Genomic DNA, 23018 nt, shown 5'->3' on the forward strand with positions numbered 1-23018 from the left:
GAGACAAGGATGGGATGCCTTTTGCTCCTAAATCTCCAGTCTGGACTGTGGCATTGAGAAGCTGAATGTTTTTTTCAGTCTTCATCTGATAAAGTTGGGACTGTTAGGGAACTTGGAAGTTCACTTATTTAAGGCAAGTGCTCTGTCTCTGAGACAGCATGTGTAAAACCCAGCTGAGCTGGCGCTTCCAGAGAATTAAACCCAGGTGGCAACATGGGCATGTGGTCATAGGCAGGCTTCATTCTGCTTCTGTTCTGGTCCTGTCACGCTAATTCTTCAAGAAGGGAAAGTTGAGAATGTGAGTCCACGTTATCTGCACTTTACCTGCACTGGGACTAGGGGGTCTCTCTGGCCATGAGTCAGAGCTGTGCTAAAGGGTCTGTAACAGAGTAGATGAGCATCAGAATGAGAGGTGGAGGGCGCCAGGTAGAAGGATTAGAGGGCCAGAGAGTCACTGCTTGTTGGCAGCATACATCCTGAGAAGAAGCTACAAACACAGAGACCCATGGACTGCCAGCAGAGACCCCAGAGGTCAGACCAGGAGGCAGCACCCTGTGCCTCTGGACTTTGAGGGGCCAGTGGCACCTTGCAGCCCTACAGCTGTTTCAGGACATAGCCTCGCCAGGGCTGGAGCGAGTCAGTGCATCCTGCACCTGAGTCGTGGGAGCTTGGGCTTAGTTGATGCAAACTATACATTTAAAGTGGATAAGCAACAGGTGCTACTGTAGAGTGCAGAGAACTATATCCTACATGCTGGGATGCTTACGTAGGACTGAGTCACTTTGCTGTGCAGCAAAATCATAAAAATTAAAAGTATGTGCGCACACACATACACACAAAGGAGCTTGGTATGGCTTCGCATATTTGGTCCTAAGCATTGTGCAGTTGCATCTGCTCAGAAAGACAGTGATGGTTGAACAAGGACTGCTGGGCCTTTTAAGGCAGTTGGTGCTTTATCGCCTGGCTGGGATTGCCTCCACAGTCTGGCTGCCCCATGCTGGCAGGGGCTCCCTGTTGGGACTTGACAATCCTCATTTAAGCTGTCAAAATGGTCAGAAGGTTTGGTAAAAATCAACAGGTGACAGCCCAGCTGTCAATGGGCTGGGCTGCTGCCAGTGCCAAAGAGTGGCTGGTCTCTTGCCCCCTGGTCACGTGCCATCTTTTTGCCCTGTCTTTGCAGCCAACCTCGGGTTGAAGCCCAGGGCGGCAGCTCTTGGGGAGCAGCCAGCCTACCAGGGGCCTGTGCATTGCATCGCAACCATCGTGCGGACTGAAGGCCTGGCAGGGCTGTACCGGGGCGCCAGCGCCATGCTGCTGAGGGACGTCCCAGGCTACTGCCTCTACTTCATCCCCTATGTGTTTCTGAGTGACTGGATCACACCCGAGGCCCACGCAGGCCCCAGCCCCTGCGCTGTGTGGCTGGCGGGTGGCATGGCAGGTAAGGGCGGCAGGGCTGACCCACGACCCCGTGCTGACCCCTGCGCTTGGACAGCTGGGGAGCCTACAATGCCCTTCTCAGCCCTGGGGAGGGGTAGGGATCGTCCAGTCACTCCTCTAGAGATTCTTCGTTAATACTTGCTATGGCCAGACCTCGCCGGGCAGAGGCAGGGCTGGGAATGAGGAATGGTCCCCCACTTTCTCTCACCCCTTTCTCTCTGAGGCCCTATTTGGGCTCATTCAGCTTTCAGTCGGAAGGGGTACCTCAAGCATTCACTCTGGGTCAGCCGCCCCTGAGCTTGGAAAAGATGTTATCCTGGCCCACCTTTTTTGAATATTGGCAACTTGCAAACCTTTCTAGTGTGAGGATTTCATTAGCCCCAGTTTTCAGAAGAGAAAATTCAGGTTCACAGTGACCAACCCAAGGACACACAGCTAATGCAGACACTGTAACACGGGCTTTGCAGTCAGAAAGATCCAAGTTCAAATCCACACTTAGTCATTTTGTGACCATGGACTGGTTACTTAACCTCCCTACTTAGAGCCCACACTTCATCCCCGTTTCACTTAGGGTAAAAGTCAGTGACCTTGCAGTGTTTTCAAGGCCACTGTCAGCAGCTGGCTGCTTCTTACCCTTCTGCACTGGCTTTCTAACCATGCCCTTACCTGCTCTGCTTTAGCCACATTTTGATGCGCCTTCTGTGTGCCAGCAGGGCCTTTGTACTTGCTATTCCTGCTCTTGGATTTAGCAAAGTCATCAGGAACTTTGACAAGACCCATTCTGATGAAGAAAAAGGTGAAAGAACTCGATTAAAGAGGGATCAGGAGAGAATGGGATGAAAGATGTAGGAGAACCCAAGTACACAGCACACTTCTAAGGGCTTTGACTGTGCCGTAATGGGGAAGAAAGAAACGCAGCCACAACCAGAGAAGGGTGTGGAAACGGAGGAATTGCTTTTTTTCTTTTCTTTTTTCTTTTTTGCTTTTCAGGGCCGTACCAGCAGCCTATGGCAGCTCCCAGGCTAGGGGTCGAATCGGAGCTGTAGCTGCTGGCCCACGCCACAGCCATAGCCACGCCAGATCCGAGCCATGTCTGCAACCTGCAGCACAGCTCACGGCAATGCCGGATCCTCCCTGACCCAATGAGTGAGGCCAGGGATCGAACCCATATCCTCATGGATAATAGTTGGATTGGTTTCTGCTGCGCCACAATGGGAACTCCGAGGACTGCTTCTTCAGAAGGCTGATACCATAGCGTGTTGGATGCGGATGGGAAAGGTTCCCTGAGGAGCAGAAAAGTGTCATTCTTCCTCCTCCTCCTGGATCAGCTGTGGTTGATGCTCGGGAAAAACATAACAACACCGGCATCTTAGACCAAACCCTAGCGCTCTCCCTCCCCGAAGGTGCCTGAAGCCCAGCCTGGAGCCCAGCTCCAGCAAGTGCCCAGTAAGTACGTGTTGGCTGAGAGGCTATACAAGGCCTGGCTGCTCTTATTCTTGGAGAGAGCAGGTCTGTGTGGCCTGGCAGACAAGCCTGCTTTTATGAGACCCTCACCCGTGGGCTGAGGAACGGGGAGTGTGGCATAGCAGCCCCTGGGCTGGCCCCAGGGAAAGCAGCCCCACTTATCCTGGCAGGAGAGAGGAGAGGTCCAGAGGGTTCCCAGAGGCCCAGGGGCAGGAGACGGTAATGAGCGGAGGGCCGGGGATACACTAAGGCCTCTTCAGGGCACTGCTGGGCAGCAGTTGCAAAACTTTGCACATCAGCTGCCTTGGACTTCGGCATCAATCTGTTTTTCTTTCCCCATCAAAGAATGTGCCAATTTCTGTGTTTACACGATAACCGGACGTTGTTTTCTTATAGTCCTTTAAAGTCACACAGGTGCTCAAACCAGGGCACCCGAGCTTACCCAGTGAGGTTGAGCCAGCGGCACATGGTTCCCAGGCTTCTGTTCCACATCACAGGAAAAGATAAAAGCTTTTTAAAGACCTGCCCCTGCTCTTCTCTGCAATCCTTAGGCCGACCTTTCCTTGGCAAGCTGCCTATCTGCTCGTGCTTGTTTAGTGTCTCTGTGTTCAGAGTAAATCCTGCCTCTGGGGAGCCCTGTCCTTCAGCCTCAGGCCTCACCCTGGGCTCTTTCCCCTGTGCCAGGAAAGGTGCTGCAAAGTAGCGTGGGGCCTGTTCCTGCTTCTCCAGTGAAAGCTACAACAAAGGCTTGCGCTTAAGGAAACTAGCTGTGGACTTGCCTCTGCGCTAAATGCCGCACGTGCAGCAGTTTATATGTCCTTACATCCGCCCCATGAAGATAGGTTTCACAGATGACAGGCCCAAGGCCTAGAGGAGGCAGGAGACTTCTCCAGAGTCCCACAGCAAGTGGCAATGGGGAATCAGGAACCCTCTTCAGAGGTCCTGACTCTGAGCTCTTTCCACATCCCCAAGCAGCTTATTAAGTCTATGAATTGGGGAAATCTGCAGGGAGCCAGGTCCCCTCGAGACCTCAGCCAGCCAGCCCCTGACATCTGCTTGTGTCTCTCTTTACAGGAGCAATTTCTTGGGGGACGGCAACACCTATGGATGTTGTGAAGAGTCGAATGCAAGCTGATGGGGTTTACGTAAACAAATACAAAGGTGTCCTGGACTGTATCTCCCAGAGTTACCAGAAGGAAGGTCTTAAAGTAAGCCCCCCAGCAGTCATGTGGGTTTGGTGTCAGTCCTGGGAAGGTAGGGTCGGGCATTTGGGGCGATGTGAGATTACAGAGAAGGGAATCAGGATGCTGAGGTGCTGGCAGTTACCATTTATCAAGCCCTTATTTCCTCTTTGCCTCATGCTGGTGGAGGAAGTGGGTGTGCTCCCCAACTGACAGATTCAGAGAGGACTGCTAACCTACCTGAGGTCACACAGCTGGTGTGTAGCAGATCCGGGGCCTGGACCAGATAGGCTGGAAGCTTCTTCCTCACTCCCTTCTCAGCTCCTCACCCTTGCCTCTTCTCCAAGTGGCAAGTCCCAGAACCTCCTCAGCCATCACCTCGCACAAGTTCCAGTTCCCCGACCTGTCTTCTGCTTTCCACCCCACACCAGTCCAGACTCTATCACCTCTGGTCTCAACTCTGGGGGAAGCCTCCAGCCTGGCCTTATCTCCCTTCTGCTCCTGACCCCAAAGGGCTCGTCCTAAAGCCGAGCCTCTTCTTGTCTCTAAACTGTCCCAGAATGAAGATCAGTTTTCCACATCTGGTATCCAAGGTTATAAACTAATGGATCTTCATCTGTTTTGCCTCCCGTGGCACCCCCAGCATCCTCATGCTTGTTCTTTTTTGAATGGGCCCCAGTTGTCTTGGTGTGCCTCTTAGAGTCAGCAAACTTGAGTTCAGAGCCAGGCCTGCCTGCTTGTGAGCTAGGGGAATCCAAGCAATTTCACCTCTCTGGGCCTCAATTCCTCCAATGATAAGCAACCCTATCATGAATGGCAGGGATATTTGTAGGTTAAATTAAATGAGGCATATAAAAAGTACTCAGTTTAATGCATAATACCTAGAGACCATTTAGGAAGAGGTAGCCATTTATCATTAGTATTAGTAATTTTATTAGCGTTAATGTTACACCCAACCTCTGGGCCTTATCACGTGGCCGTCTCATGTCAAGTCCTCTGGTCTTTCCTAATTGCCTACTCCAGTGCGTCCAAACTTCTATTTTTTTCTTCCAGTGGGTGCTGGAACTTCTCCTCTGGAAACCTGGACTTCCACAAAGGCTCTCTCATCTGTGTGTGACTGCCCCTGTCACTGTTCTCCAGGTGCTCCTGGACTGCAGCCAAGAATGGCTGGAGCCATTTCACAGCTACTGCAGGTTTCGCTGCCAGTTCTGAGGTCACTTTGCCTATTACCTGATGCACAGGTGGGCAAGACTCTTCTGGGGTCCCTTGGTGTATTGTGCTGGATCCCATAGCTCCCACAGCACTTCCGTTCCTGGATGGATGCTGAATTTTGTTGCTGAAGTGAGCGCAAAGAGGGACCTCTTGTGCTGCCACGATGCTGGCGTTACTCTCCCCGTATACTTTTTCTCAAATTTTTATGTCTTCATACAGCTTCCTGTCATTGTCTAGTGACATTTTATTTCAACCTGAATAACTCCCTTGAGCATTTCTTACAGGGTAGGTCTAGTGATAATGGATTCCCCCAGCTTTTGTTTACTTGAGAACGTCTGAGTTTCTCCCTCACTCTTGAAGCATAGTTTTTTCTGGATATAGGATCTTTGTTGACACGTCTTTTTCTTTTAGCACTTTGGATATATTGGCCCATTGCCTTCTGGCCTCTGGAGTTTCTAATGAATAATCTGCTGAAAGTCTTATTGAGGATCCTTTGTAATGAGTCACTTCTTTCTTGCTGCTTCCATGAGTGTCTCTTTATCTTTCAAAAGTGTCTTGGTGTGAGTCTCTTTGAGTTCATCTTACTTGGAGTGCATCCTGCGTCTTTACTGTTTATATTTATGTCTTTTATCAAATGTGGGAAGTTTATGGCCATTATTACTTCAGATGTACTCAGCTCCTATCTCTCTCTCTCATCTCCTTGGACTCTCCAGTGAATATGTCGATTGGTATGATAGTTTCCCACAAGTTGCTTAGGCTGTATTTAGTTTTCTTCAATGTTTTTTTTTTTTCTTTATGTATCTCAGGCTCAATAATTTCTCTTGTCCTAACTTCAGGTTTGCTAGTTCTTTCTTCTGCCTGCTCAAATAAACCTTTGAATCCTTCTAGTGAATTTTTCATTTCAGTTGCTCATTAGGTACTTTTCAGAGCCGGAATTTCTGTTTGGTTTATTTCTTTTCTTTTTTCTTTTTCTTTTCTTTCTTTTCTTTTTTCTTTTTCTTTTTATTTTCTTTCTTTTCTTTCTTTTTTTTTTTTTTTTGTCTTTTTGCCTTTTCTAGAGCCACTTCTGCAGCATATGGAGGTTCCCAGGCTAGGGGTCTGATCAGAGCTATAGCTGCTGGCCTACACCAGAGCCACAGCAACACAGGATCCGAGCCGTGTCTGTGATGTACACCATAGCTCATGGCAACGCCGGATCATCAACCCACTGAGCAAGGCCAGGGATTGAACCTGCAACCTCATGGTTCCTAGTCAGATTTGTTAACCACTGAGCCACAGTGGGAACTCCTGTTTGGTTTATTTCTGAGTTTTCTGTTTCTTTATTGATATTTACATTTCATTCACATATTTTCTTAACTCTCTTTACATCTCTCTTTAGTTCTTAAAGCATCTTTTAAAAAGATATTTTAAAGTCTTTGTCAAGTAGCATGCTCTCAGGTCTTCTTTGGGGACACTTTCTGTTGATTTTTTTTTCCTTTGAATGAACCATACTTCCCTGTTTCTTGTATGCCTTGTGACTTTTTACTGGAAAATAATTATTTGAATCTAACAATGTGGTAGCTCTAGAAATCACACTCCCTCTCCAGGATGTAGTGGGTTTTTGTTTTTGACTGTTGTAGGCTATCTCTGTACCAAAGATTAACCTGAGGCATAAACTTAAGGTTTTCATGTTTGTTTTTTTTTCCTGAGCCTATGCTTTTTCTGAGTCATGCGCAGTCAGTCACTTTCTAGTTTTCTTCATACCTGCAGTTGCTTTTGAATGTCATAGTCTTTAGTATCTGGCTCCCAAAAGAGAAAAATGAAGAGAAGAGAAAGGGGCATCATCCCTTTAAATTCCCTGGAAATCACTTCAGCCAGAGGAGGAGGGGCTTGCAGAATGGGAGAAGGTTAAACAAGGATGACCGCCCTCCTCTTGGCACCTTGTGATCAGAAACAGCGATCAGTGACCAGAACACAGCTGTCCAGTGTTTGGAAGGCAAAGTTCTCATTGCCCACCCTTGTTCCAGCAAGCCATGTGCAGGTTGCTCCAGGAACATGTGCACAGTCATTTGCCAAAGGGCTTGGTGGGGGTTAGGTAGCTGCTGCTGTTCTAAGAGCCCTCACTGACTGAAATTAACCACTGCCCAAACCATCTCCTGGAATTTGCAAGAGTCATTAAACTCCAGGGGTTCTAAAATAGTTACATTGAACAAGTTCTGTGGAATGGTTGCCTAGGTAAGAAGACAAGTTCCTGGTATTTTTTACTGTCATGTTCCTAGAACTTTCATCTCAGTTGTCTTTTTCCCCTAGTTTTCTTTAACATTTTTTTTTATTATTCAATGAATTTATTACATTATAGTCGTACAGTGATTATCACAATCCAGTTGTATATCATTTCCATCCCACACCCCCAGCTCATTGCCCCAGCCCCCACACTGTCTCCTTTGGAAACCATAAATTTTTCAAAGTCTGTGAGTCAGTATCTGTTCTGCAAAGAAGTTCATTCTGTCCTTTTTTCAGATTCCACATGTAAGTGATAGATAGCATTTGATGTTGGTTTCTCATTGTCTGACTGACTTCACTTAGCATGATAATTTATAAGTCCACCCACCCATGTTGCTAAAAATGCCATTATTTCGTTCCTTTTAATGGCTGAGTAATATTCCATGTGTATATGTACCACAGCTTCTTTATCCACTCCTCTGTCAATGGACATTTAGGTTGTTTCCATGTCTTGGCTGTTGAAAAGAGTGCTGTGATGAACATTGGAGTGCATGACTCTTTTCGAGTCATGGTTTTCTCTGGATAGATGCTCTGGGGTGGGATTGCTGGGTCAAACGGTAGTTCTATTTTTAGTTTTCTGAGGGATCTCCATACTGCTTTCCACAGTGGTTGCACAAATTTACAATCCCACCAACAGTGTACTAGCGTTCCCTTTTCTCTACACCCTCTCTGGAGCTTATTGTTTATAGACTTTTTGATTATGGTCATTCTGGCTGGTTTAAGGTGGTACCTCATAGTGGTTTTTATTTGCATTTCTCTAATGATGAGTGATGTTGAACATCTTTTCATGTGTTTTTTGGCCATCTGTATGTCTTCTTTGGAGAACTGTCTGTTTAGATCGTCTACCCATTTTTTGTTGGGGTTTTTTTTTTGGTATTTATAAATTTTGGAGATTAATCCCTTGTCAATCGATTCATTTGGAAATATTTTCTCCCATTCTGTGGGGTTGTCTTTTCATGTTGTTTAGGGTTTCCTTTGCTATGCAGAAACTTTTACGTTTAATTAAGTCCCATTTGTTTGTTTTTACTGTCATTACTCTAAGAGGTGGATCTGAGAAGATGTTTCTGTCATTTATGTCAGAGAGGGTTTGGCGTATGTTTTCCTCTAAGAGTTTTATAGTGTCTGGTCTTATATCTAGGTCTTTAATCCATCTGGAGTTTATTTTTGTGTATGGTGTTAGAGAGTGTTCTAATTTCATTCTTTTATATGTTATGTATGTTGTTAGGAAGTGTTCCGATTTCATTCTTTTACATGTGGCTGTCCAGTTTTCCCAGCACCACTTATTGAACAGGCTGTCTTTTCTCCATTGTATATTCTTGCCTCCTTTGTCATAGATTAGTTGACTATAGGTGCATGGGTTTAATTCTGGGCTTTCTATCCTGTTCCACTCATCTATATTTCTGTCTTTGTGCCAGTACCATATGGTTTTGATGACTGTTGCTTTGTAGTATAGTCTGAAGTCAGGGAGCCTGATTCCTCAAGCTCCATTTTTCTTTTTCATGATGTCTTTGGCTTTTTCTGGGTCTTTTGTGCTTCCAAACAAACTTTAAAATGTTTTGTTTGAGTTGTATGAAAAATGTCCTAGGTAATTTGATAGGGAGTGCATTGAATCTGTAGATTGCCTTGGGTAGTATAGTTATTTTGATAATATTGACTCTTCCAATCCAAGAGCATGGTATGTCTTCCCATCTGTTTGTGTCGTCTTTGATTTCTTTCATCAGTGTCTTATAGTTTTCAGAGTACAGGTCTCTTTGGGTAGGTTTACTCCTAGGTATTTTATTCTTTTGGATGCAGTGGTAAACAGGATTGCTTCCCTAATTTTTCTTTCTGATCTTTCATTGTTAGTATGTAGAATTGCCATTGATTTTGGTTTATTAATTTTCTGTCCTGTGACTTTACCAAATTCATTGATGAGCTCTAACAGTTTTCTGGTAGAGTCTCTAGTATTCTCTAGGTATAGTATCATGTCATCTACAAATGATAGTTTTACTTCTTCCTTTATAATTTGAATTCCTTTTATTTCTTTTACTTCTCTGGTTGCTGTGGCTAGGACTTCCAGACCTATGTTGAAGAGTAATGGTGAGAGCAGGCATCCTTGTCTTGCTCCTGATCTCAGCGGGAATTCTTTCAGCTTTTCACCATTGAGAATGATGTTTGCTGTGGGTTTGTCATATATGGCCTTTATTATGTTGAGGTAGGTTCCCGCTGTGCCCATTTTCTGAAGGGTTTTTATCAGAAATGGATGTTGGATTTTGTCAGAGGCTTTTTCTGCATCTATTGAGAGGATCAAATGGTTTTATTCTTCATTTTGTTAATGTGGTATATCACACTGATTGATTTGCAGATATTGAAGAATCCTTGCATCCCTGGGATAACTCCCACTTGATCATGATATACAATCCTTTTAATGTATTTTTGGATGTGGTTTGATAGTATTTTGTTGAGGATTTTTGCATTGATGTTCATTGGTGAAACTGGCCTGTAGTTTTCTTTTTTTGCGGTATTTTTGTCTGGTTTTGGTATCAGGGTGATGGTGGCCTGATAGAATGAGTTTGGAAGTGTCCCTTCCTCTGCCATTTTTTGAAATATTTTCCAGAGGATAGGTATTAGCTCTTCTCTAAATGTTTGTTAGAATTTGCCTGTGAGGCCATCTGGTCCTGGACTTTTGTTTGTTGGAAGTTTTTTAATCATGGTTTCAATTTCAGTACTTGTGATTGGCCCATTCATCTTTTCTGTTTCATCTTGGTTTAGTCTTGGAAGAGTGTACTTTTCTAAGAAGGTGTCCATTTCTTCTAGGTTGTCCATTTTATTGGTGTATAGTTGCATATAGTAGTCTCTTATGATCCCTTGTATTTCTGTGATATCTGTTGTTATTTCTCCTTTTTCATTTCTAACTTTATCAGTTTGAGTCCTCGCTCTTTTTTTCTTGATAAGTCTGCCTAAGGATTTATCAGTTTTGTTGATCTTTTCAAAGAACCAGCTTTTCATTTCACTGACCTCTTCTATAGTTTCCTTTTTTTCCTCTATCATTGATTTCTGCTGTGATCTTTATGATTTCTTTCCTTCTACTAACTTTAGGTCTTGTCTGTTCTCTCTCAAGCTGCTTTAGATGTAAAGTTAACTTGTTTATTTGAGCTTTTTCTTGTTTTCTGAGGTGAGCTTGTATTGCTATAAACTTTCCTCTTAGAACAGCTTTTGCTGCATCCCATAGGTTTTGGAGTGTCATATCTTCATTGTCATTTGCTTCTAGGTATTTTTAAATTTCCTCTTTGATTTTTTTCAGTGATCCATTGGTTGTTTAATAGCATGTTGTTTAGTTTCCACGTGTTTGTGTTTTTTTGCAGTTTTTTTCTTGTTGATTTTGAGTCGTATAGCATTGTGGTCGGAAAAGATGCTTGATATGATTTCAACTTTCTTAAAGTTACTGAGGTTGGATTGGTAGCCCAGGATGTGATCAATCTTAGAGAATGTTCCATGTGCACTTCAGAAGAATGTGTATTCTGTTGCTTTTGGATGGAATGTCCTATAAATACCTATTAAGTCCATCTGGTCTAATGCTTCATTCAGGGCCTGTGTTTCCTTATTGATTTTCTGTGTGGTTGATCTGTCCATTGCTGTAAGTGGTGTGTTAAAGTCCCCCACTATTACATTACTGTGTTATTGTTGATTTGTCCTTTTAAGGTTGTTAGCAGTTGCCTTATGTGTTGTGGTGAACCTGTGTTGGGTGCATAGATATTTCAAATTGTTATATCTTCTTCTTGGATTGATCCTTTGATCATTAGGTAGTGACCTTGCTTTTCCCTTAAAATAGTCTTCATTTTAGAGTCTGTTTTGTCTGTTATGAGTATTGCCACTCCAGCTTTCTTTTTTTTTTTTTTTTTTTTTTTTGTTCTTTTGCCATTTCTTGGGCCGCTCTCGCGGCATATGGAGGTTCCCAGGCTAGGGGTTGAATCGGAGCTGTAGCCACTGGCCTACACCAGAGCCACAACAACGCGGGATCCGAGCCGTGTCTGCAACCTACACCACAGCTCACGGCAACGCCGGATCGTTAACCCACTGAGCAAGGGCAGGGACCGAACCCGCAACCTCATGGTTCCTAGTCGGATTCGTTAACCACTGCGCCACATGGGAACTCCCCAGCTTTCTTTTGATTCTCATTTGCATGGAATATTTTCTTCCATCCTCTCACTTTCAATTTGTATGTGTCCCTAGAAGTGAAGTGGGGCTCTTGAAGACAGCATATATATGGGTCTTGTTTTTGTATCCACTCAGCCAGTCTATGTCTTTTGGTTGGGGCATTTAGCCCATTGACATTTAAGGTAATTATTGATATGTATGTTCTTATTGCCATTTTATTAATTTCTTTGGCTTTGTTTTTGTTACTCTTTTTTCTTCCCTTCTTCTCGTGTTCTCTCCTCTTCTGGTTTGATGCCTATCTTTAGTGTTGTATTTGAGTTGCCTTTTCTTGTTTGTTTGTGTATCAGTTGATCTATTGATGATATCAATAGATTTCTGGTTTGTAGTTGCTCTGAAATTTTGATATGAATCTATATAAATACAAGATTGTTTTAAGTGGTTGATCTCTTAATTGCAAGTGCATCTCCAGTGTTCTGCATTTGTACCCTCCTCTTCTCATAATTTCTGATTTTGGTGGCATAGTTGTGTGTGGATGATTTCGTATATACCTTTATTGGCGAGCTTTGTCATTTGTGGTATTTTTGTTTCTGGTTGAGGCCTTTTCTCTTCCACCTAGAGAAGTTCCTTTTAGTATTTGTTGTAAAGCTGGTTTAGCGTTGCTGAATTCTCTTAGCTTTTGCTTATCTGTGAAGCTTTTGATTTCTCTTTCAAATCTGAATGAGAGCCTTGCTGGGTAAAGTAATCTTGGTTGGAGGTTTATTTCCTTTCATCACATTAAGTATATCTTGGCACTCCCTTCTGGCCTGCAGTTTCTGCTGAAGAATCTGCCTCTAACCTTATCAGGGTTCCCTTGTATGTTATTTGTTTCTTTTCCCTAGCTGCTTTCAATATTTTCTCTTTGTCTTTAATTTTGGTCAGTTTGATTAATATATGTCTCGGGGTGTTCCTCCTTGGGTTTATTTTATATGGTACTTGTTGTGCTTCCTGGATTTGAGTGATTGGTTGCTTTCCCATGTTAGGGAATTTTTTGGCTATTATCTCTTTGAATATTTTTTTTTGTCCCTTTCTCTCTCTCTTCTCCTTCTGGCACCCCTATAATACAGAGGTTGGTGTGTTTAATACTGTTCCAGAGTTCTCTGAGACTCTCTTCATTTGTCTTCAATCTTTTTTCTCCTTTCTGTTCCGCAACCGTAATTTCTACCAATCTGTCCTCCACCTCACTTATTTATTTCTCTGCCTCCTGTATTCTGCTGTTGGCTGCTTCTAGTGAATTTTTTATTTCAGTTATTGTATTTTGCATCTCTTCTTGTTTAAGTTTTATATCTTGTATCTCTTTGCTCAGTGTTTCCTCAGTGTCTTGCATGATCTTCAGCATCAACAGTCTAAAGTCTTTTTCCTGGAGGCTGAGAATCTCCTGATCACTTAGCTGATTTTCTGGGGTTTTTCCTTTCTCCCTCATCTGGGTTATAGTTCTCTGTATTTTCATTTTTATAAGTTTTTGATGTGGTGACCTTTTTACCGATAATAGAGTTATAGCCTCTCTTACTTCTGGTGTCTCCCCCTTTGTGGCTGAAGTTGGTACATGGGCTTGCTGTAGGCTTCTTAATGGGAGGGACTGGTGCCTGCCCAATGGTAGATGGGGCTGATTCGTATCCCTCTGGTGGTTGGGGTTTTGTCTCTGGGTGAGATTAGAAACTGTGTGCCTCGGAGGTCTTGAGGCAGCCTGTTTACTGATGGGTGGGGCTGTGATCCCACCTGGATTATTGTTTGGCCTGGGGGTTCTCAGCACTGATGGGTGGGGCCAGCTTTTCCCAAAATGGCCACCTCCTGAGAAAGGCAGCTGCTGAATATTCTCAAGAGCTTTGTTTCCAATGCCCTTCCTCCATAACAAGCCATATTCACCCCTGTTTTCCCAGGAGGCCCTCCAAGTACTGCAGTCAGGTCTGACCCAGATTCCTATGGAGACTTTGCTTTGCCCTGGAACCCAGTGCACGTGAAAGTCCTTGTGCACCTTTTAAGAATGGGGTCTCCATTTCCTCCAGTCCCATGGAACTCCTGTGCACAAGCCCCACTGGTCTTCAATGCCAGATGCTCCAGGGTCTCTTTCTCCCAGTGCCAGATTCCCATGCATGGAGGTTTGACGTGGGGCTCAGAACTCTCACTCCTGTAGGTGATTCTCTGTGATACAGTTACTTTCCAGTCTGTGGGGCTTCCCACCCGGGAGGTATGGGGTTGCTTATATGATGTAATCACCCCTCATGTTGCCTCTTCTTTGTCTTCTGGAGTAGGTATCTTTTTGAAAGTTTCTGGTCCATTTGGTTGAAGATTGCTCAGTATTTGGTTGTAAATTTTGTTGTTTTTAGGAGAGGAGTTGAGGTCCAGTCCTTCCATTCTGCTGTCTTAATCCCATCTCTCCCCCAGTTTTATTGCGATATAATTGACATGTAGCACTGTAGACATTTAAGGTGTACAGCATAATGATTTGACTGTGATTTGATTGACATATATAATGACATGATTACCACAGTAAGTTTAGTGAACATCTTTTATATAGATACAAAAGTAAAGCAATAGAAATAAATTTATTTTCCTTGTGATGAGAACTCAGGATTTATTCTCTTAAGAACTTTCATATGTGGGAGTTCCCGTCGTGGCGCAGTGGTTAACGAATCCGACTAGGAACCATGAGGTTGCGGGTTCGGTCCCTGCCCTTGCTCAGTGGGTTAACGATCCGGCGTTGCCGTGAGCTGTGGTGTAGGTTGCAGACGCGGCTCGGATCCCGCGTTGCTGTGGCTCTGGCGTAGGCCGGTGGCTACAGCTCCGATTCAGCCCCTAGCCTGGGAACCTCCATATGCCGCGGGAGCGGCCCAAGAAATAGCAATAACAACAACAACGAAAAGACAAAAGACAAAAAAAAAGAACTTTCATATGTAATGTACAGCAGTGTTAATTATATTTATCGTATTGTATATTATATCCCTAGTATTTATCTCATAACTAGAAGTTAGTACCTTTTGACTACCTTCATCTAATTCTCCCACCCCGACCCTTCACTTCTGATAACCACAAATCTGATCTCTTTTTCAATAAGTTGTTTGTTTTATAAGTATAATTTACCTACAACACTATGCTAGTTTCTGGCACACAACATAGTGATTTGATATTTCTGTACATTTCAAAATGATCACCATGATAAGTCTAGTTACCATCTATCAACATATAAAGCTATTACATACATAGTTATTGACATTTCACATCTTTGACTCATTTATTTTGTAACTAAAAGTTTGTACCTGTTAATTTCCCTTACCTATTTCCCTCCTCCCCAACACCCTTCCCCTCTGGCAGTCACCTGTTCATTCTAACTATGACTCTTGTTTCTGTTTAGTTGTGTTTGTTCATTTGTTTTGTGTTATAGGCTCCACATGTAAGTGAACTTACACAGTATTTATCTTTCTCAGTCTGGCTTGGTGTAATACCTTCTAGGTCCAACCATGTTTTCAGAAATGGCAAGATTTAATTCTTTTTATGGCTTAGTGATATTCTATTGTGCATATACACATACACGTATATCTTCTTATCTGTTCGTCTATTGATATCACTTAGTTTTCCTCCATATCATGTGAATAATGGTGCAGTGAACATAGGAGTGTGAATATCTTTTGTAATAACCATTTTCATTTTCTTTAGATAATTAACAAGAAGTGGAAATGCTGGATTGTGTGGTAGTTCTATTTTTAATTTTTTTGAGGGGCCTCTATACTCTTTTCCATAGTGGCCGTACCAGTTTACATTCCCACCAACAGTACATGAGGGTTCCCTTATCTCTACATCCTTGCCAACACTTGTTATTTCTTGTCTTTTTGATAATAGCTATTCTGGTTGATGTAAGGTGCTGTGTCATTGTGGTTTTGATTTTCATTTCCGTGATTATTAGTAATGTTGAGCATCTTTTAATGTGCACGTTGCCCACCTGTGTGTCTTCTTTGGAAAATTATCTATTCAGATTCTTACCCATTTTTTTAATGGGGTTGTTTTGTTTTTCAATGTTGATTTGTATGGGTTCTTTGTATATTTTTGATATTAACCTCTTATCAGTTACATCATTTGCAAATACCTTGTCCCACTCAGTAGGCAGCCTTTTCACTTTTTTGGTCGTTTACTTCACTATGAAAAACCTTTTTAGTTTGGTATTGTCCCATTTGTTTATTTTTGTTTTTGTTTCCGTTGCCTGAGGAGACTGATCTCAAAAAATATTGCTGAGACTGATGTCAAAGAGTACAGTGCCTGTGTTTTCTTTTATAAGTTCTCTGGTTTCAGGACTTATATTTAAGTAATCAACTTTGCATTAATATAGGATGTGAGAAAATAGTCCAGTTTTTATAACACCATTTACTAAAGAGGCTATCTTTTCCCTGTTGTATATTCTTGCCTCTTTTGTCATAGGTTTTTTTTTTTGTTTTTTTTTTTTTTGCATTTTTGGCCACCTCATGACATATAGAGTTACTGGGCCAGGGATCAGATCTGAGCTGCGGTCTCAACCTAAGCTGCAACTGCAGCAACAGTGGATTCTTAACCCACTGTGCTAGGCCAGGGATTGAACCTGAATCCCAGTGCTCCCAAGACGCTGCTGATCCCATTGCACTGCAGTGAGAGCTCCTCTTTCATCATAGACCAATTGCCTATATAAGTGCAGGTTCACCTCTGGGCACTCTGTTCTGTTCCATTGATCTACATGTCTGTTTTTGTGCCAGTACCATATTGTTTGGTTTATTGTATCTCTGTAGTATAGTTTGAAATTGGGAAGTGTGGTTCTGCCAGCTTTGTTTTTCTTTCTTAAGATTATTTTCACTATTCAGGATCTTCTGTGTTTCCATCCAAATTTTAGAATTATTTATTCTAGTTCTGTGAAAAATGCCACTGATATTCTGATAAGGATTGCACTGAATCTATAGATTTCCTTGGAGAGTATAGTCTTCTTTACAATAGTAATTGTTCCAATCCATGAGCATGGTATATCTTTCCATCTGTGTCATCCTCAGTGTCTTTCATTAGTGACTTATAGTGTTCCAAGTACAGGTCTTTTACTTCCTTAGTTAGATTTACTCCTAGATTTTTTTTTCTTTTCCCTTTTTTTTTTTTCCACCACCGTCCTGTGTATTTTTTAATGCAGTTATAAACGGGATTGTTTTCTTAATTTCTCTTTCTGATAGTTCATTGTTAGCAACAGATTTCTGTATATTAATTTTGTATCCTACAACTTTACTAAATTCGTTGATGAGTTCTAGTAGTTTTTGGGTGGCATCTTTAGAATTTCCTATGTGTAGTATCATATCATCTGCAAGCAGTGACAGTTTTACTTCTTTTCTAATTCATATTCCTTTTATTTCTTTTTCTTGTCTGATTGCTGTAGCTAGGACTTCTAATACTATGTTGATTAAAAGTGGCAAGAGTGAACATCTTTGTCTTGTTCCTGGTTGTAGAGGAAATGCTTTCAGCTTTTTACTATTGAGTATGATATTAACAGTGGGCTTGTCACATACAGCCTTTATTATGTTGAGGTGTATTTCCTCTATACACAGTGTATTGAGGACTTTTATCATAAATGGATGTTGAATCAATTGTCTTTTGTATTTTTTTGTTTCTTTTTCCTATTTTCTTTTTATGGCTGTACCTGCAGCATATGAAAGTTCCTAGGCTAGGGGTCAAATCTGAGCTACAGCTGCTAGCCTACGCAGCAGCCACAGCCATGCAGGATCCATATCATTGACTGAAATTATTTACTTACTTGTGTATTATTTGGCTAAAAAAATTTATAGTATGTGAACGTAGGAAGCTTCAAAGGGTATAAGAGGATATACTATCTAAATGTCCCTTCTGTGGCTCTAGTCTTATGTCAAAGGCAGTCACTGTTTTGGGTTTCTTGTGATGCATTCTCAGTATATCCCCAGCCTTTACAAACATACATGCTTGTGTTTATGTATGTCTGTATATGTGTTTGCATTTGACATACAGAGTAACATGAGGAAAAAAATCCCGCACAGCCCAGAAAAGTTGGCTTGTCTCACCATCAGATGCCCAGCAGGGACAGGAGGAGCACCTTTTCCCAGGGTGGAGGGATGGCTTCTGTCCCAGTGGGTTGGGTGCTGGCTTTGTGGAGTACCCATGCCCAACCAGTGTTACTACAGCTCACTGAGGCTGCAGCTGTTCCCCCTTCCTGATGGAGGAAGAAGTCAGTGAAGAATTGGAAAGAAGTGAAATATTAACGATGGAGTTCAATTTTAGTAGCTCCTTGAAACTCAGTGATTACCAGTAAAGCAGCCTCTATGAGAAGAGGAACTAGCCGTCCATGGGCTTTCAGGGCATCTCAGTCAGAACAGAAGAAAGGCGATGTCGTTTTGGATCCATTCTCTCACTTGGGCCATGGCTCTCACTTAGAGAGTGGTCGTCTGAACTAAGGAAGCTGCAGCAGGGACTTGATGTCCCTTAGCACCACAGAGGTGATTGTCATTAAGGGGTTTGTGACAGTGCGATGAGACTGGATGACTCTAAGGAGAGATGGCGAGGACCATTTGCACGTAGACAAGCTTCCTGAGGCACCAGAGTTAGTTACTCTTTGGTCTGTCATTCGGGGGTATAGAGTCCTTCCTCCTCTCCAGGAACCCCCCCACTACCACAAGCACCACCATGACTCTTTCAGCCCAGAGACCCTTCCTTTTTCCTATCAGGGAGTTTTGTCCATTCATTCATTCATTCATTCATTCTTCTGGGCATCCATCTATCCATTGATTCATTTAATAAGCTTAATAGAGGGTCCTCCAGGCCAAGCACAGAGCAGGTGCTAGGGATTCAAAGTGAGCCACACACACCACCCTGCCCTCACTACCCTGACTGGACTGTTAATGAGGGGATAGACAAGTCATAGGGGATTGGAAGACGGTGTGAAAAGGGCTGTGATGGCAGAGACACTGAGTACACGAAGGCAGTGGGCCATAATCCTACTTGAGGTGACCGTGGAAGGGCTTTGAGAGGGGGTATCCAGGTCTGGGGAGCATCCCAGACCTGGGGTGGGGGGGACCAGCTCAGGTTTAGTGTGCAAGAGAGCTGTCAAGAGGAGTGAGAGGCCAGTATGCTGCCCACAGTGTCATGTGTAAGAGGCAGCTCAGAGAAAATGCAAGGACAGAGCCTGTGGGTCCTGGCAGGCCAGGGAAGGGTATGGACTTGACCTTGGGCAGTAGGGAGCCATTGAAGCTTCATGAGGAGAGACTTGGTCTAGTGTTTTGTGTTCCAAAAGCGAGAGTGAAAAAGCCGGCAGGTCTGCACTTTGTTTGCCATCTCTGCGCCTCGTAGCAGAGCAGGCCCCAGCTCGAGGGGAGGTCACCTCTGGCTGTCTGAAGTGGCCCATGACTCCTTCATGGCCCAGTGGTGCGGGAGAGGAGGATCCCACTCCAAGCTGGGGCCTGCCAGGCCTGCCTCACCTTGCAGAGCCCAGCCCGGTGCACACGGGAGGCTCTGTGTGACCCAGCATGGAATTTTCCTCAGAGCCTGACCTAGTTCCTTGCTGTTACTCAGTCACCCTGGCTGAGCCTGTGGAATTGCAGGAAAGTTAGACAGTAGAGAGGGTTGCTAATGTTACACGGAGCCCGCTTTCCTCCTGCCTCCGTCGCTTCAGGATTCGGCTGGGCCATGTGCTCACTTCTGGGGATTCTGGTCCATCAGCTCCCTTTCCCGGGGCCAAGCCTTCCCCCCCAGGTACACCGAGGCCCTCCTGTCCCCTTCCTGATGAAGCTACTTGTCTCAAGCTTCCACAAGGGCCACTGTGCAGGCACTTCTCCTGAGAGGATGTCACCTGATGTCCTGGCCCATGACAGTGGCTTGCAGCTGTCCTGACACCACAGTGTCCAGCAACTAAGGGGCTGGATTTCTACCTTTTAAAAATTACAGTACCAGGTCCAGTCCCTAAACAGTAAATTACACAAGAGTCAGTTAACAGGTTTACAGCTCATACCTGACAGTTCTCAGGTCATTCACGCTTGGGTGGTGATGTGCCTTCAGATGTGTGATCTGTTCCCAGAGAAGATATTTAATGACAGCTTCTCCTCTCCCCACCCCTCACCAAGGCCTTCATTTGTTGTCATCATGTTGTAGGTTATACCGTAATTACTCCTGAATGGGGCTTATCTCCCCTAGTAGGTTATAAACTTCCCAAAGGCCGGAACCACATTGCGGAGATCAGTGTCCACCCAGCACCAGGCTGGAAGATTGCGGGGGAGCCTTAGTCCGTAGGGGTGAAGACACACCTCTTCTTGTATTGAAGGTTGAGTTTAGGCTGCTTGTACCGATACTCCTCAGCACGCCGAGGTGGAGCGCCACCCTGTAAAGATGGTGGCACAGTTGTCAACAGTTAGCGAGCGCTTCCTGCATGACAAGCAGTATGAAAATGTCTTTAAAAGCAGCATCTCATGTATTCCCTCCACAGCTGTATGAGGTCCATGGTATTGTTACTCCCATCTTACATTGGGAAAATGGATTTCTAAACGTTGCCGTTTTCCAAGGAACACAGCCACTGACTGGCAAAGCTGTGCCCACACTCCTCGGGTGTGGTCCTGAGCACAGCCTGAATCCCGCCCACTCTGCTCCTCTGGGGACATCCTGTGAAGCACCTGTCCTAGTGGTTGGTCCTGGCTGGGCTGTGTCTGACTGCAGAGCGCGTGGGGCTCTGACTTCTCGAGTCCTGGGAACTGGGCACGTGTGCAGGTGTTCCCGAGAGAGAACAGGAGTTAAGCAGGTGTACGTGGTATTCGCAGGACTCGGCAGGTGGCATGTAGCATCTAGCGCATGTGTACTGAGCCTGGGAAGGAACACACCACCAAAGCAGCGTAGGTGGGGCGAGGGCGTGGCTGGGGGAAGCTGGGGGTCTCCGCCTGCAGGGTGGTTTGGGCTCTGGAGGGTCCAGCCTGCGTGGGTGGGCAGCATTGCCAGCCTCGGCCCTGCCCACAGGGGCAGCCCTGCGGAGGGTGCAGGTCAGTGCCCTGTGGTGACGCCGCCTCCCGCCGCAGGTGTTTTTCAGAGGCATCACGGTCAACGCCGTGCGGGGCTTCCCCATGAGCGCAGCCATGTTCCTTGGGTACGAGCTGTCGCTGCAGGCCATCCGCGGAGACCACGTGGTGACCAGCCCCTGAGCACCAGGTCAGTGCACCTCCTTCCCAGCCAGTCGTGCCCTCCTGGAGCTCGCAGCTCTCTCTTTTGCCATGAAGATGGTGGGGCGTTCTGAAGTACCCCTCTGTCATTCGTTTCCCTGTTTCATCTGCTTTAATTCTGGGCTAGAATGGCCACCCTTCTTGTCATCAAAAAGCCCTCTGTAATGTCCACCTGTGGCTGGTGGCGAGGTGGGTGCTCAGTAATGAGGTGGGCACAGAACTTCCCTGTCTGTGCTGAACTCCTTCTCCCTTTCCCGTTCAGCAGCTTCAGTAGCCCTTGGAAAGAAGCGCACTTAGCTTCACTTTACAGGTTCAGTTACCGGGCCAGGACTAAGGACTCAGACCAGGCTTCTTACCCCCCGTTACAAAGGGCCCAACTCCCCACCTCCCTCCTCAACTCAGAGTTGGGTCTGAGAGCCACCAACAGGCTCCCAGAGCCCTGGAGGAGCGCCTCTGCCACCGTCTGTGCCTTCCACACCCTCTCCTTTTCCTCTTCTCTTCGTGGAAAGGTCACTACAGCTGAAGGAATCTCAAGACAGAAATCTGAACCAGTGACTCCCTTGATCCCGTGGCCTCCATAGCTCCCCATTGCTTTCTGGGTTAAGCATCAGTCCTTAGCAGCCTCGTCCTCACCAGCATCCTAAACATACCGTCCTCACTCTCGTCTCTGGGTCTTTGGGCATGCTGCCCCTGCCTGACACCCTCTTCTCAGGCCTCCCCCTTGTCCTTGGCCTCACCAGCTGCTCTTGGCCATCCAGGCCTTGGTGTAGCTGTCTCCTCCAGGAAGCCTGCCCTGATACCTCACAGGAGGAGGTCCACCTGCTGTGGGCTCCCTCCTCCAGCCCCTGCTCAGCCCTCGCCCTCCCCTCTGGTTGGTAACTGCTTGCCAACGCTTATCATTCCCTGGCCAGCACAAAAGTTCCAGGAGCACTGTCGTCGTTTTTTCATCTCCATATCACTAGTGCTCCCACACAGCCTGGCACACAGATGGCCGCTGGAAGCACGCTGAGTAGGTAGATGATCAGCCTCCATATCCCCGCAGATCCTTCTCTCCTTTGCTCCCTGTTTCTCCTTCTCTGGCCTCCAACTAGTTATCTGCAGAGCTCAGAAGACAAAGTACGATGAGTGTCTGAATTTTCTAGAAAACAGGAAACCGTTTTGTATCAGCCGTGGTGACGGCAAACTCTCTCAGGAAGGATGGTCCTCATCAGGCAGGTCTAGCCAGTGTCCCCTCTGCCTGTCCGGGGGCATCTGGGCCCTGCTGGGGTGTGTGGACGGGGCCAGACCCCAGAGCCCGGGGAAAGGCAGGCTGATGGGGCTGATGAGAGGGACCCCAGGCCCAGCCCTGGATGCTGGCTTTCCGTCCCATGCTTTAGGTTTTTACTGAAGTACCCACATTCAGTTTTCCTGCCTTTCTATCCTCGCTTACAAAAGGAAAAAGGTAGTGACACATTTTGCATAATTAAATATCCCGGATGAAGAGTCACTGTACTTGGGTTACGTCCAGATTAGGGAAGAGATGTTGTCTTTCCTGTGCCCAGATATTGGCCACGTCCCCCTTTTAAAGATGAAAGTGACTTTTTAAAAAGCCCCATCATAAAATCAGTGCATTTTCATCATAGAAAAAAATGGAAAATACAAATAAACAGAACAAAATAAAAATCCCTATAATCCTGTGACCTCGTGAATATTTTTCCAACTTCTTTATCCCTAAAATGGTATCTAAAGTTACGCAGTATGCTATAACCCCCTTTTTAATAGTTCGGGACCACTTTTCCACATGATTAAGTCTTCATCTGCGGGGCGGTGTTAATGCCAAGGCTTCACAGATCCCAGAGTCACTGGCTGCTTGTCTGAGCTGTGGCACCCGCCACTTGTGACTGCCCGGGTGACTGGCTGCTTCGGCAGGAAGGAAGGCATTTCTGGCACTCCTAATCCTCATTTTCCTGGATTTGGCTTTTCGGAGCAGTGACCACCCAGGTTGGAAGCTTTTCCTTCCAGAAGTGCCTGAGAGGACAAGGGCCACAGATGTCTGTCTGTCTGCCTTTCCTCTACTGGGGTGGAGAGGGGGCTCGTGCCTCTCAGGTGGAAGACGGGGTTCCCAGTGACTTTTCTGGAGCCTCAT

At 45.2% G+C, this 23018-nt stretch overlaps 1 protein-coding gene across 8 annotated transcripts in view; it reads left to right on the top strand.

Moving 5' to 3' along the window:
* Positions 1 to 23018, top strand: part of SLC25A48 (solute carrier family 25 member 48) — a 137549-nt gene that overhangs the window by 107302 nt on the left and 7229 nt on the right. For 6 of the 8 annotated variants that reach the window (XR_014838814.1, XR_014838817.1, XR_014838815.1 and 3 more), the window contains 3 exons: positions 1181 to 1438; positions 3976 to 4109; positions 20753 to 20882. Coding sequence is in view for 4 of the 8 variants with exons in the window: in XM_085014617.1 (XP_084870743.1) it covers positions 1181 to 1438; positions 3976 to 4109; positions 20753 to 20875 (515 nt within the window). In the remaining 4 variants the exon portion in view is untranslated. The remainder of the gene's footprint in view (positions 1 to 1180; positions 1439 to 3975; positions 4110 to 20752; positions 20883 to 23018) is intronic. The other 2 variants (XM_005661655.4, XM_085014618.1) reach the window with 2 other exon arrangements.

Source organism: Sus scrofa, chromosome 2 (genome assembly GCF_054392235.1).
Source record: "Sus scrofa isolate SSC_HxYL_T2T_F1_AM1 chromosome 2, Sscrofa_HxYL_maternal_Yorkshire_Landrace_v2.0, whole genome shotgun sequence".
Taxonomy (NCBI): Eukaryota; Metazoa; Chordata; class Mammalia; order Artiodactyla; family Suidae; genus Sus; species Sus scrofa.